The sequence below is a fragment of the Capricornis sumatraensis genome, chromosome 23 (genome assembly GCF_032405125.1).
Source record: "Capricornis sumatraensis isolate serow.1 chromosome 23, serow.2, whole genome shotgun sequence".
NCBI lineage: Eukaryota > Metazoa > Chordata > Mammalia > Artiodactyla > Bovidae > Capricornis > Capricornis sumatraensis.
In genome coordinates, this window is record NC_091091.1 from 17,321,814 (window position 1) to 17,337,123 (window position 15,310).

The 15,310-nt window shown below is 45.0% G+C and overlaps 1 protein-coding gene across 1 annotated transcript in view; it reads right to left on the reverse strand.

Annotated features, from left to right (window-relative positions):
* Window positions 1-431: 431 nt before the first annotated feature.
* SORBS1 (sorbin and SH3 domain containing 1) overlaps window positions 432-15,310 on the reverse strand; it is a 171,290-nt gene continuing 156,411 nt past the window's right edge. Inside the window, exons 26-28 of the mRNA XM_068961240.1 lie at window positions 9,065-9,255; window positions 5,473-5,585; window positions 432-3,702 (exon numbers count right to left, since the gene is read on the reverse strand). Of these exons, the coding sequence (XP_068817341.1) occupies window positions 3,635-3,702; window positions 5,473-5,585; window positions 9,065-9,255 (372 nt within the window). The 3' untranslated portion in view covers window positions 432-3,634. The remainder of the gene's footprint in view (window positions 3,703-5,472; window positions 5,586-9,064; window positions 9,256-15,310) is intronic.

Here is a 15,310-nt window from a genome sequence, read left to right on the forward strand (position 1 = left end):
TATGATCAGAACAAAATTTTATAAAGAATGGCAAAATGGAGTTTTAGCCTCTTAAGAGTAGAATAAGTGGTGTCTTCAGAGGGGGAGTGAAAATGAAAGTTGCTCAGTTGTGTCTGACCCTTTGCGACCCCATGGACTATACAGTTCATGGAATTCTCCAGGCCAGAATACTGGAGTGGGTAGCCTTTCCCTTCTCCAGGGGAATCTTCCCAACCCAGGGATCAAACCCAGGTCTCCTGCATTGCAGGCAGATTCTTTACTGCCTTCGCGGGGGAAGCCAGGTATGAGTGTGCACCTTTGAAGCAGTGAATATAAGCTTCATTTGAGAAACTTGAAAGGGAAGGGAAGAAACAATAAATGGTAAGAATATGCATATGCCACACAATTTTGAATGAAGTTTATTAAATATTATGTACAGCCAATGTAGTAATTCAACATCTATTTGTCAAATTGATCCACTGCATAAAGAAAAATAGATGAACAGAAAAATCTGTGTCTGCATGGTACATGCTCTTGGTGTGTAATTTAAATGGCAATACTTTAAATTAATTGGTTATATATAATGTCAGTTATTTTTCTTTCAGAATATAATCTTTTTTGTAGTAACCTAGCAATAGGACTTAATACTACTGCAGATAAATAGGACTGCTAAAAAAAAAAATCAAAAATAAGAAAAAATCACTATAACTGAGAAAACAGTTACTTTCTCTCCCAGAAAGAATGATTATTTAAAATTATAACACTTTACAATGGTATTTTTGTGCCAAAAATCTGCAGGTAAGTTTTTTGGAATTCCTTCATTTAAATATGCAAAAAACTTCATGACTTCCTTATTATACCCCCCCTCCCCTTCAGTTCAGATTTTTAAAATTATTTTTCTATACAAAGTAGGTACATGGGCTATACAAAGTTAAATGTACATATTTACAGTCCCACTTCTTAAGCATGTGATTTTTTTCTCTTACTGATCCCAGAGAGACTGCAAAAGGTAAGTAGTGTGGGGCTTGCTTTTACCCAGAAGCATGGCTAAGCTATTAAAATGTGTTGCAGGGCATGCCGCCAGTTAGTTACACTTGCGATTAATAAACCTGTATAAATATCTCAGCATAAAAATAGGTATTTTGTATTACTAAATGTGTGAAGACAAAGGAGCAGTTGGAACCCTTTGTTCCTTGTTTTGTCGTATGTAGGCAGCTGAAGTTTGATGCAGATTTTAACAGATGAGTTTATTAAAGATGGGCAAACTGGTGAGGCATACCTGGGATTCCGGAGATATACAAAGTTGGGAGGCTGGCGTCATATGCAAATGTGGCTTTACAAATTGGTTTATTTTCTAGCTGTATTTAAAGAGGTGTTCAAAATTAATAAGCTACTTAGTAAGCACCCCCTCAAAAAACAGATAAGGTTGTGTTATGGTTTGCATCTAAGAAAGACTAGGAAACACATTAGCCAATATAAGAATTACATTCCAAAACATGTGAAACGCTGCTGTGCAAAGTGTATGTGGATATGCACGGGCTCTATATTCGAAGGGGGAGGACAGAAACAGAGTGCCCTTGCATGGTGAGGTGGACCTTCCAAAGCAATGAGTCTTACTTAAGGAATAGCAAGAAGTCCCTTTCTACACAGGAAGCTCATCCACCCTTACCTGCACTCCCCAGCCCCACCCTCCACCACTGCTTCCACAGCCTTTCCCCTTGGAATTAAGGCTCTGTGATCTGTTCTAGTTAAAAACCAATGTTTCTGGGAAGAAGTAACACATTCTTCTCATCTGTCATTTACACTTCAGTGTGAAGAAGTCAGTGGCAGTTGCTTTCCTGAGAGCAGGATTTGAAGGAGAGGGAGTGAGGATACTGTGGCTGTCTGAAGGGTAGTCAGCTGATCAGAGGTTCTAAGATGAGTAGTGGAGACAGAAGCTGAGGCACTGAAGATGAACTTTGCCCACTTGGAAAGATTCCAGACTTTGGGACCTCAGGCCAATTCTGAGCTACCTGCGGAGAGCCAGGAGTCCTGTACACAACCCTACCAACCTGGAACTGCTTCTCCTGTGGATTTGTGGGGAGGATCAGAGTTAAAAGACCCTGGAAGCAGGTCTGAATATTTCCAGCCACAAACTACCCTCGGACAAAGGTTCTTCCAGCATCCTAGTTGTTCAAAAGTGAGCTAATGGAGACAGAAATATGACAATGCTTTCTAGGATCCCTACCGAGAAAATTCATCTCTTCCTCTCACACCCTTCTTAGCACATATCGCAGTCTCTCTTGATTCAGTATTTTTGTGTGTCTGTCTCTCCAATCACCTCTGAGTTCCCAGCAGGCAGGAAAATGGGTCATTTCTATCTTTTTCTCTCCAAGGTGTCTAACAGAGGTCGATAAACATCCTTGAATTGGATAAAGTTGTGACTGTACACCCTAGGCATCACAGAGGCCTCCCTCCTTGGCTCTGGCCCCTCTACAAAAGACAGGCCTCCTGAAAGTAGCAGAATTACAGCCTCAAATGTAGGGCCACTGCAGCTGCACCTTCTAAAGAGAAGCCTCACAGGGTGTGTCAGGATTCAGAACCCTGGATTCCTACATTCTGTGGGTCCTTGGGCTCCTCGGGGGAGACATGGTGAAAATGGAGACGTGGTGAACCCTTTCTAAGGCCTGGAGCACGCCTTGCTCGTTGGTGGCCCCAGGCATCCAGTATACGTCAGTGTGTATTACATTGAGTCACTGAACACCATCCCTTGTTCTAAGAATAAGCCTATCAACCCCCAACTGTCCTGGCCTAAAACAATCCAGAAAAGCAAGGGTAGAAATGGCATTCTGTAAATGACACTATGCTGCCCTGAAAGTGACTGCTTATACAAGCCAGTGATATGGAAGGAGCCATATGGCAGGGGACCTCAAGAGCTACAGGCTTCTCGCCTTAATCACCTGGAAATACAAATGGAACTATCTGCCTGACCACCCTGCTCCGGGGGCAAGCCTTGTGTGCTTTTCTGTCTGAACATCAGGGGTGTCAATGGTAAAGCTGCATGCATGCTGAGTGCATGGGGCGCCTACTTTGACCTCTACTTCCCCACCTACCTCCAGTGGTGGACTTGGCCTTGGGTTGTTTGGGGTCTCCATGACTGTTTAGGGATTGCCTCGGTGGCCCCAACTGATCTGTAGCAATGTTAGGGGACCAGGAGGCTCCAGGGCAACTGGGGGAGTCTGTGTGGAACCTTAGAGGATGGCTGGGGATCTGCCTGGTGCTCCGAGAGCACCTGCAGGCTAAATGACCCTTTTGAGCCAAAGCTTGTCAAGCCTGAAGCAGCATGAGGCAGTTCTGGCTTAACTGCTCTCTGGGACCATGCTGCCAGTCAGGTTACCCAAGCTGGGAAGAGGAGGGCAGGGCTGGCATGGCTCCCAGAAGCAGCTAAGTAAATACCGACTTGCTTCATTTCTTTTTTGCATGGTTCAGCCCTGTCCGATACACGCAGTAAGCTTCGACAGGCTCAGGTTTTAAATACAACACTTCTCTGTCCTCTTTTGCTTCTTACTTTATCCACTGCATTAGTTTTCCTACTGACTCAACATTTAAATAGAGACCAATTCATGAATTATGCTTCGTCCTCCAATAAAAATCATCTCTGTGGTTTTCAGTCTTCTTATAGATACAAAGGCTTTACATAGTTGCCTGGGAAAGTACCAAACTGCCTTGTCCTTCTTGAAGTACCTATTAAAAACAAAAAAACACAGACACAATGAGAAGGCTGACTCAGAACTGAGTTCAGAGAGAGAGTCCTTGAAAACAATCCCAAAGCTTGTAGAAGGACATAGGTTTCTAAATCACTTTGCCCTTTCTTATCTCGTTTAGGCTGCAGAATAGCTGGGTGATAAGCAAGACATTTATTTAACACTCCCATTTTTTTCAGATGAGGAAGCCCAAACTCTGAGAGGCAGACTTTAAACCCAGGGCTTCAGACTCCCGGCCCATGGCTCTTCCAGGACTTCTCTTTTCTGGAAGAATGAACACAGCTATCCAACTCATCAAGGTTAGGGGGACTTAGACATAGAAACTGTGGCATTTCTGAAAGTCCTCTGATATGAGCACACAGTGAAAGGAAATGTCTCTCCTAAGCCCGTGCCTATGCCCCAAATTGACTCCACGTCTTTGCTACCAACCTCATCTAGGATTCCAGAACATTGAGCTACCACAAAGCCCTTCCTGGACTGTTGCTGGGCCCCTAATCGAGCTCCTTCCCTTGGAATTTTTTTTCAAGTAATCAACTTTTAAAAATTAATTTATTTGACTGCTCCAGGTCTTAGCTGCAGCATGCAGGATCTAGTTCCCTAATCAGGGATCAAACCTGGGCCCTCTACATTGGGAGCACAGAGTCTTAGAAACTGGACTTTCCCTAAAGCTGGAGGGTGGGGCAGCAGACAGATGTTGCATCATCATTACTCTTATCAGCAGACAGCATAATTTGATCATTGCATCCTTTCCCCAGTTGGCTTGGATAGGGCTTCAGAATCCTTTGAACACATTTCAAGCAGCCACTACCACTGGGTTGGAGTTGTTGCACAAACTAAAATACCTAAAAGAATGTGTCAAAGCTGCTGCTGCTGCTGCTAAGTCACTTCAGTCGTGTCTGACTCTGTGCAACCCCATAGATGGCAGCCCACCAAGCTCCGCCGTCCCTGGGATTCTAAGGCCATTTAGAACAGCTGAAGCCCCAGGGCAATGGTCAGGGAGGCTGCAGGGAACTGAGATGGTAAAGATTTTGAATCTGTGAAAAGAGGACTATTTTTGTCTTACAGGCTGTTTGTTGAAAGAACTTCAGTAAGAAAGTATTATTAAGCATCTATTTTGTTACAGAATCTCAAATTCTGATCTTTCTCTGCTCTACCCTATAAAGTTGACTCCTTTAATTCATCAGGTATTGCTCTGGTTAAAGTTACTAGAAGCCTGGAGTAAATGAGGTCTTCAGACTCTCTACGTACATGCTTGCACTTCATGGCAGAAACCTACATGCACATGTTCTTGTGTTGTTCCACAGGAGTTTTAAAAATTAAAATTTCCAAATGTAGGACAGACAGATGCACAACAGAAATAGAAACAGTGAATCCCCTGGCAGTCCAGTGGTTAGTATTTGGCTCTTTCATTGCTGGGGTCCAGGTTCAAGCCCTGGTCTGGGAACTAAGATCCCACAAGCCAGGCAGTGCCCCCCTCCACCCCAAAAAATACAAATAGAACTCAATAAATGCAACTGGCAACTGGCCTTCTGTGCAGTCGATGTTGGCATATTTGGTCTTCAGGTTCATAGTTACTATCATCCACACTGATTTGAGAACAAACCTATACTGGGTGGCCCAGCATTTCTGACAGTGGTATAGGACTGAGACGGCTCTCCTTCTGTGCAGAGAACAGTGCTCTTTTTGTGACTCATCACTCCAGGTTTTTCCTTCAGTACACAACAGATAAGAAAAACGCGATATCACTTACCAACAAACCACCCATCATCACATTTTTCCATGACATCAACAATATCACCATCTCGGAGTTCCAATTCATCATCATTCTGTGGTATATAGCTATACAATGCTTGGTAGCTAAATCTGTAAATTCAAAAAAATGATTAGTAGGTGACTCAAATGCTGACGGCATTAAATGAGTTTTAAAAACCTGTTTCAGTTAAATCAACATTTGGGTAGTGTTTCCTACTCACCAGTGGGGAAAAAAGTATTTTATTGGCTCTTTCTCTAATAACTTAGCATTAGGGGAGATCCATTCAACATTGATAAGTAAATTAAGATTCAGAGGGATGGAGAATCTGAGAAGCGAGTCACGATTGGTGCTTTCATTTAGTTTCACCTGGTTGCTTTAGCCCAGCTTTTTTTTTATCTAGATGCTCCCCCTTGAAAGTTAATCAAGTTCTTAACACAAGATAACATGCGTAGATTGTCAAGGATAATCAGAAGTTACTTAGGTCCAGAGACAGAGATTATATCCTAGTCACATACACTGGAGAGCATGAAGCAATTGTCATGTGTATATATAATTTTTTTAAAGTATATCCAGTTACCTCACTGTTTAGCAATACTACCTTGAGTTTCTTTACATGCCAACACATATTTTATTAATTGCTTTGAAATGTGGATGCCATTTTTCTAAAACTCCTGAAGGCATATCTATCCCAGTACTGTCTGGGGTTAAAATTTTTATTTACTTGCTAGTTGGCCTAAGGCAATGTAGTCTGTGCTGTTCTGACAGGCTCCAGACAAAGCTGGCAGAGAAGACAATGGCACCCCACTCCAGTACTCTTGCCTGGAAAATCCCATGGACACAGGAGCCTGGTAGGCTGCAGTCCATGGGGTCGCTAAGGGACATGACTGAGCGACTTCACTCTCACTTTTCACTTTCATGCATTGGAGAAGGAAATGGCAACCCACTCCAGTGTTCTTGCCTGGAGAATCCCAGGGACGGGGGAGCCTGGTGGGCTGCCGTCTATGGGGTCGCACAGAGTCAGACACAACTGAAGTGACTTAGCAGCAGCAGACAAAGCTGGACTACTTGTGAAATTGATATCTGCTTTGGCAACAAATAAAGCCTTGTTTTCATTTATTCTTTTGACAAATGCTTAAGAAGCACCTACTGGGACTTCCCTCGTGGCTCAGATGGTAAAGAATCCTCCTGCAATGCAGGAGGTGCAAGAGATGTGGGTTCGATCCCCTGTAGGTCAGGAATTTCCCCTGTAGAAGGGAATGGCAACTGACTCCAGTATTCTTGCCTGGAGAATTCCAGGGACAGAGGAGCCTGGCGGGTTATAATCCATAGGGTTGCAAAGAATTGTACACAACTGAGCGACTATCACACTTTCACTAAGAAACACCTAGCAGTTCACAATTCTATTTACCTGATACTTTGAAACGTAACAGTAGCAGACAAAACTTCCAAATGAGCCAATCCTCTACCACTTTCAGGGGATATCAGTGAATTCCAGGGTGTGGGTGAGAGGGATTAGAAATAAGCAGAATCAGTTTCCAGAAACAAGAGGTTCGTTGTCCTCTGCTAGCAAGCCAAAGGGGCAATTTAATTTTCCATATTTATCCAGATATCGTGAGACTTTGGTAGATGCATCTGTCTGCCAGAAGTAAGGTCTCTAATGCGGAAGAAGTGGCTCTGATGAACTTCCATTTGGTAACTGAATACACTTCAGTGTTCCTGTATTTGCCTGCTGTCTCTTGCCCAAACTGGTCTCCTGACGGTGCCTCAGCCCCTTCAACTGTTGTGACTTCCTTGCCTGCCTCATTTCCGCGAGGTTAGTCCTGTTACCTGCCTCTCTGTTCTCACCCCAGATAGCAGGAGACTGGCTGCACACAGTCCCATGACCTTGCGGCTTGGGTCCCTAGTGGGCTCTGATTTTGGACAGGCCCCATGCTAACAGGGACACAGTCCTATAGAATCCTTCCCTCACTTCCTCTGCCAATTCTGGTGCCCGACTCTGAGCAGAACTTTAATTTTCCTCGCCTCCTGCCCCTGTTTCCATGTGTAAGGAAGGGTCCCTGCTCCTGGCCAGGCTAAGCTCCCTCCCCTGGGCTATCTCCTTGACTTACATCTTCTCTCTTATATCTTTGATTCTGTCAACTCCTCCTCAAGTGCTTGAGCCTCTGCATCCTGTAAACACCTCCCCTGCCCTGTTCTACTCCCTGACTCTCTAGCCCCCCATCCCCTAGCTCTTTCCACTCAGCATCACACTGACTCATCAGCCCTTTTCTAACAGAGTATCTGCCTACACCCAACACTGTCACTGCAAAGATCACCAACAACTGTTCCAACTTGCCACCTAGAGGACGTTTCTCATTTCTTACCCTCCTCGGCCTCTCTGAGGCAGGAGCACCCCTGACCACACCCTTCTTGCTCTGTTCAGTACCAGTGAACACTCCTAAACCCTCACCTGTGTCTCTTGCTGCTCCGCCTCAGTGTCCCTTGCTGGCTGCTACTCTGTGGCCTTAAAGGCTGGTTCCCCAAGGATCCATCCTCAGTTCTCTTCTCGCTTTACCCCTGTTCTCCTTGGGGAATCTTGTATACTTCCAAGCACAAGGTGCCCACTCTGTCCAAGCTCAGCCCCGCACCACTTTTTTGCTGTACTCATATCTCCAAACTACTATCTTTGTCCTTTGTCTCTGAAATCCACCCTCCATTCTATTGTCCAAGTTATCTCCCCAAAACGAAATCCAATCAGATACGTGTTCCACACATATTTTTGGGCCATGCTGTGCAGCCTGTGAGATCTTAGTTCCCTGACCAGGGATTGAACCCAGTGACCTGGCAGGGAAGCACCAAGTCCTAACAACTGGATAGCCAGGGAACTCCAAGTATGTTCCTTATTTTAAAATCCTTCATTGGCTCCTGAGTGGATACAGACTAACATCCAAATGTATTTCTATTGCATTCTGGCTTCTACAGTCTGGTCCTAACCTGCACCTTGAACTTCACCTCCATTTCCTCCCTGAACGGTATCCTGTGGCTACAGGGGTCTCTTGGTGTTCTCCAAACACAACACCTACCCTGGGTCTTTGTACATTTGGATTCCTCAGCTAGGAAGACTTTTACATCTTTGCTCTTACTCTCAAATCCAACTTGTCTTTCAATGCTTATTCCCAAACCCCCTTCCCCTGTGGATGGAGCTTACTCCATTGTGCATGGAATATAGGAGATATCCAATACTCTCCTTTTTTAAGGAATGGATCAACCCTATTCATTCATCTCCAGTCAGGATTAACACTGCTTCCTCTGTACTCTCACGACACTAGGAATGAAACCAGTTAGCCCAGCTCCCCTTTGCCCTGTATGGCAGTCACACTTCCTTACCGCCTCTCCCCTCCCCATAGAGGCCCTGACTGCCTTGATTCACCCCCCACCTATTTTCACATTGGCTGTTGGGAAACAGCGGTACCTAGAAGCCCTCAGAGAAGCTGGGAGTGATGGGTTCACTTTCCCTAAATGGCTGCTCCCACAGCCAGTCAATGACCCACTTCCTAAGGCCAACAGACTACGGACAATGCAAGAACTGAGGCTCGCCACGTGTACTTACAAATCCTGGGAGGTTTGACTCCTGTCTGGGGCGACTCTTCGCTGCTGGGCTTGAGGTTGCTGAGAAATGATTAAAGATGATTTATTGTCAGAAGGGGATACCTTGTGATGAAAGTCAAGGGGATGAGAAACAGTGCTGCAGTAATGAACAGATTTTTCGGCAATGTTTATGATCTCATTGCAAACTGCTTCCTGTGAGGTGGCCCCGAGATATCCAGAAACCCCCATAAAACAGTCAACATGGGGACAAAAAAGAAAAAAGAAAGAGAGGAAGAGATGTAACATTCCAGACGAAGCACATAAGTCCAAGGAAACAACAGAGTTGAAGATCCAGTTTAAAAAAAATAGATATTCCAGTAGTGGAGTGCAGGAGGGATCCAGGCGAAAGCATGGAAAAAACAGGTAAGATACAGAAGAATTTGGGATTTAGTATGAATATTAAATTAAAAAGGCAGCAGCATAAAGGCCTGTAATTAGTGAGTAACCGTTACAAATGGAGTAATTTCAGGATAGAGATGCAAGTATGTATCCCCAGTCATGCACTAAAATATTAATCCCACATGTAGGCAGAGTAGGAATAGTCTCTAAATTCCTCTGCCTTTTTTTGAGAGGGGAGAGGGTAGCCTAGCATCGCTCTCTCTACTACAATAGCCATAAAATTCTTAAAAATAATGGCTCTGTGAGTCAACCAGTCTACTCCAGTCTAGACTCTAGAAATCAGTCAGAATTCTCTTTAGAAAAGCTACAGTCATATTCAATAGGCATCTTACCACATAGCTCTTTTCAGATTCTGTGAGATCAGGTCCTGCTCTCAATGAATGATGAGAAGGCTGTGATCACCAAGCAAATTATAAGGGAGACATTTTAGCAGATGTCACATTGAAAAGGATTAAAAATAAAAGTGTGAGCAAATACACATACCACACCATCACACTCGATGACACCGGATACTCGTGGCCTATGGCCACCGAGTTTCCATGACAACACGGTGGGTGCAGAGGAGAAAACGCAATGTACAGAGTTAGAAGCAAGCATCCGGGCAATGAGATGGGCAGTTGGGAGCATGGCTGCAGTGAGGTGAGAATGAACAACACAGGGACTCCAGACTGGCAGGGAAGAGACACAGAAGGGCTGCCTTAAGGACAGTCGTGTCCCTCTGTGAGCACGCACGCCGGTCCCCTCACTCTTAGCGGTAAGCATCTACGAAAGGACTAATGTACTGAAAGCCCATTCCAGTTATTTTGTTGACAGGGAGCCTCCTCTGGCAAAGCAGGCTCATAAAACTATCAGGTATGCCATTTTCTTGTACTTGTAAAAACCAAACAAGAGAGTAACATTTTGAAAAACTCCCTGGTAGTATGTGATGTATCAAACAAGGCTGTTCTCCCAGGAAAAACTTGTAAATGATACATTCCAGCTAAGTATGAGATCGATGAGTTCTGATATCTCATAGAGTAGGGCTTGCTCACAGAAACAGGACCGTGTGTCCTGACACAGCAGTAGAAACCATCACTCTTCATTCACCAGCTCAGGTACTACATGATGACATGAAAATGAGGTGCAATCAGGCCAAGCAGACCTGTCTTTTAAGTAACAATCCTATAGTAGAGCTGGCCACCCTTCACTGGAAGAGTGTTGGGAATTATTTACCCCAGAGAATATTCAATTCCAACTCTTAAAGTCTCCCTAATTGAACATTTGAAGAGCCATCTTTGGAGAAACCCTCCAGGTTACGTGCAATAATACTGATGGGCCACAGCAACCCCAGGGCCTTCTAGAAGAGCATTCAGATCTTTAGTGTGTGACCATTTGTTTCCCAGGAAGGCCCAGAGACACTGAGGACTTTCCCTGAGCTCATCCAACAAGTTAGCAGAAGCCCTGTCTCCTGGATTCATCTACTATCTCGTTGGACTTTCTCTTTCATCCTTGAACCATTTCCCACATTATTAATTGCCTCCATTGACATTATATTCAGTGAGTCCCACAGAAACCCTGGAGACTGGCAAGACAGGGTTATCATCCCATATTCTTTTAAATCCTAAGAAGCTGATGCTCAGAGGGGTTTAGTGCATTCCTCAATGTCATACAGCCTGCAAGAGCTAACACGGCTCCACCACACCATCCCTTCCCATTCCCCTCTGCTGTAAATGTCCCATCCACTTGCATGCCCTGTGGGGCCAACTTCCATTCCAGACATCGCTTCCATACTCTTGTTCTTTGAAAAACTGCTTCAAGTTCTCCAAACCCCTCCAAACCTCAGTCCCTTAAACCAGCCTCCCTGGTCTCTGGCAGGATTAAGAGAAGAGACAGAACTCAATTAAAAAGAGAACTGCAAGGGGTTTGCTCCTTAGATGTCTCAGAACCTGCAGGCCTTTGCCAGATGACTGGGAGCTGACCTCACTGCCCATCCAGCCTCTGGATCAAGGCTTCCGTGTAACACAATGACACTCCCAAGCATCTACGATGTGAGCTTCTATGTGGCATCCCTGAGTGGGTGATCTCTACAGGCAGATTTTGACTTGACAGAAGGGAAAACTTTCTAAAAGTGAGAGCTGTCCAATAGAAAGGGCTGCCTTGAGAGGAAGCGGTTGTCGGTCCCAGCAGCTGTTCAAGCTGAGGTTGCATTGATAACTGCCACAGGGGAAGCTGTAGAGCACTGTCAGAGTGCCCTGGGATCCTGTTAAAATGCAGATTCTGGTCTGACATGTCTGGGGTGTTCATTTCTACGTGGGGATGCCCATACTGCTGGTCCACAGACAACTTTGGGGAGCAAGGCTCTGGAGCATTTCATGTGTCTAACACTGAGGTTCCTTAGCTACACTGAGCTAAGACTGGTTGGTCTGGATCACACCTCATGAAAATAAAAGTTCTCATAAAAAAAAATTTCCAAACTCCAGCTGGTGGCCTACCAACCTCAGGTCAAGTGTAGTGCACTCTACTGACATGACCTCCTCTTTACCGAAGCACTGTAGCATCAGTTTTAAGCCCAAAGGAATGACTGGGATCAACCACACAGCAAGTATTTCATACTTTAATTTAAAAGAGGTTTGGTGAATCAGATATATTATGAAGAACCTGATAGCTTACTATCCCTTTCTTTTGTAAAGCATCTTTTAAATTTTTTTAAAGTTGCTTTCAAAGCACATAGAGGGCCATTACCTAACCTGACTTTCATACTCACCCTTGGACTTGGGGGGGGGGGAGGCGGGGGTGGGCAGAAGAGGAAAGTTTAAGGTTCAGGGAAGTCTGAAGATTTTCACAAGGTGCCAGAGCCATGGGGCACTGAAACTCTAGGGTCTAATCGCCATACACCACCTCCCTCTTAGCTGGTAATGGGAGGGCTGGGGTAAGAATGATAGCAACACCCAGCTTCTCCCACTTCTGAAACTTTCCTTGAATACTTTGTGTAAAAGGTGCAGTGTGTAGTAATGGTATCATCCAGTCATTAACTCAAGGATCCAATAGTACTGAAAAGGGATCCTGACCCAGCTAGTACGTTCCTTGGACTCAGGTCACAGCCAAACCAGAGGATAATCATCACTGCAGCCTTCACATCTGGACACACCATCTAGTACAAACTGAACTCCTCCCTTAGAGGTGACTGGTTCCCTACTTAATGTCTGTGGAATAAATGAAGGAAGAAGGTGAGGTAAATATTTATCCTGTTAGCTAAGATTCAGTTTCTCCCTATTTTAAATGCATTCCTGAGATTTAAACTAAACATCTCACAGAGCTGAAATTTAAACCAGTTTTTGAGGGGGTGAGTGGGTATGGCATGTGGATCCTTGTTGGAGATAGAAACCACGGATATCCACCATAGGGACTTCCCCTTTATTTTCAAGGCTGTTGACTTTCAGACTTTTTTTTTTTTACAAAGTTATTTCAAAACTTAGTATAAATAATTTAAAATATCTCAACAATTATCCTGATTATATATTAAAATGATACTATTTTAGATACGTTGGGTCAATAAGTCAAATATACTACTAAAATTAATTTCACTCACTCCATTTTACTACCAGAAAATTTTAAATTACATACATGATGTTATATTCCTGCTGGCCAGTGCTGCTCTAAACCCTCCCTGGGTCTCAGTGTACACCCTTCTTTAAGCCCCAAAGCAGACAAAGTTCTAATCACAATCTCAGCCAGGGCTAGGGATAAAAGGACTATTATCTCATGCTAAGGACATTTCAGACTCTTGGAAATACATCCCAGTTTTTCACATGTTTAGAAAAAGAACCACCACCCCCTCCACCCCAGCGCACCCTGCATAGCCCCATCAACAGTAAGCAGGTGATAGCTACTGATTGTGAAACTGCTTTGCTTCCATGTTTGCGCAGACACACACAAGTTGGCCCTCTTGGCCTGGAGCTTGTGTCTCATTCGTCCAAGAGAGCAACCTTGTGTGTGTCCCTGCTGCCCTTCCACCTCCAGTTCACAGCGAGCAGTCCCTCAGAAACCCGACACTGGTCTCTGGGGGCTGTTAATCCCTCTGGATCCACAAAAAAGCACCTGGTGCTCCTGTGAGTTACTAAGCATTCTCTTCCAGCTCTGGGTATTTGCCAAAGCCTTGAAGCCCAAAATAAAATGTCCACAGGCTGGAGGCCAGCAGGAAGTCCTGGAGCTGTGGGCAGGACAGAGAAGCCCCACCTCCACATGGCCTAGAGCCCTTCTAGGAGTGTCACGAGTCTCAGAGGTGGTGAGCCGCTCCAAACGGTCTCCTTTCCTCAGACCCTAACTCTCTGGTGACCAACGCTGGCCTCCCAGGGGACACCGGACTGGAAGGGAGGGTTCCAGGACAGACTGTCACACTAATTCATTGTCACTTGAGCAAAATACTTCACTTCTTTGGATTTCACGTTCTCAGTAATATAAGAGGCTTGGGCATGATTTACATAAATATCCTCTTTGGCTCTGAAGTTCTCATGTAGTCATTAGTGTGCATGCATCCCATGAACTGAGAACAAAGACTGGGCCAGGCTGACCTGGTTTACAAGGAGCAGCACTTCCTCACTGCTCACTGGAGACGGGGTGGAGGGCAGCTCTGACTGCAGCCTCCAGGGTGTCTGGAGGGTTCCCTTCTGGCTTTGTGGGAGGTGAGGGGCTGCCCTGATGGCAGAGAAAGAGCCACAGCTCCTGAGGACCACAGGCAGACTCTGCCAGAGGAGGCAAGGAGACCTGAGTGATTCGGGCTCCTGGCTCTAGGAAACCTCGGCAGATCTGCAGAATAGTCTGCCTCCCCTGAGCCCTTCTCTTGGGTGTACTACGAAAAAGAACCCAGCTTACAAACAAAACAAACGATAACCAATCGGTTCAACTGCTCACCACCTAGACTCAGTCTCCTTGCAGATCAGTCCACAGACAAGCTCTGATGTAATTTGAACCTGATGCCAGCACTACACTTCCATGCTTAACCTTCTCATACAGTCTGTGGCGGGGTCTGTTTCTTTCCTAAGACAATGAGACAACTGATGCCAAATGTGTATCCAAGTACGGAGACACCAAAACTTTGCAAGAGGATGCCCTTGTACTCGAGGTGAGAGAATAAGAAGAAGCACTAATGTACAGGGTGCAAATTCTAAGTCTGCTAAACTCTGGATTTGTGTGAGTAATCCAGCACATCCTTAAGGAAATCAACCCTGAATATTCATTGGAAGGACTGATGCTGAAGCTGAAGCTCCAATACTTTGGTCACCTGATGTGAAGACCCGACTCATTGCAAAAGACCCTGATGCTGGAAAAGACTGAAGGCAAGAGGAGAAGGGGGCAACAGAGGATGAGATGGTTGGATGGCATCACTGACTCAATGGATATAAGTTAGAGCAAACTCCAGGAGACAGTGAAGGACAGGGAAGCCTGGCATGCTGCAGTCCACGGGGTCTCAGAGCCAGACACGACTGAGCAACCGAACAACGACAACAATCCAGTAAAAGGATTCTTCCATCTTCTACTTTCTTCTCTCCTCCAACCCCATCTTCCTCTCTTAGGTGAAATGGAGTAAGGAGGATAAACTACTTTTCTTTTCCCTGTTACCTCGATATCACACAATACGTAATGAGCCCCAATTACATGCTCATCTCCGGAAAACCTCATTTAACTCAATAAACTCAATAAATGAACTCCTCATAATAACTCAATAAAGTGGTCGATATTTACCTCATCTTATACAACTAAGACCCAGTGTGTCTGAATTGGGAAGTGAAGAGCCAGAATTTGGACCCTGGTCTCTCTGACTCCGGGTCCC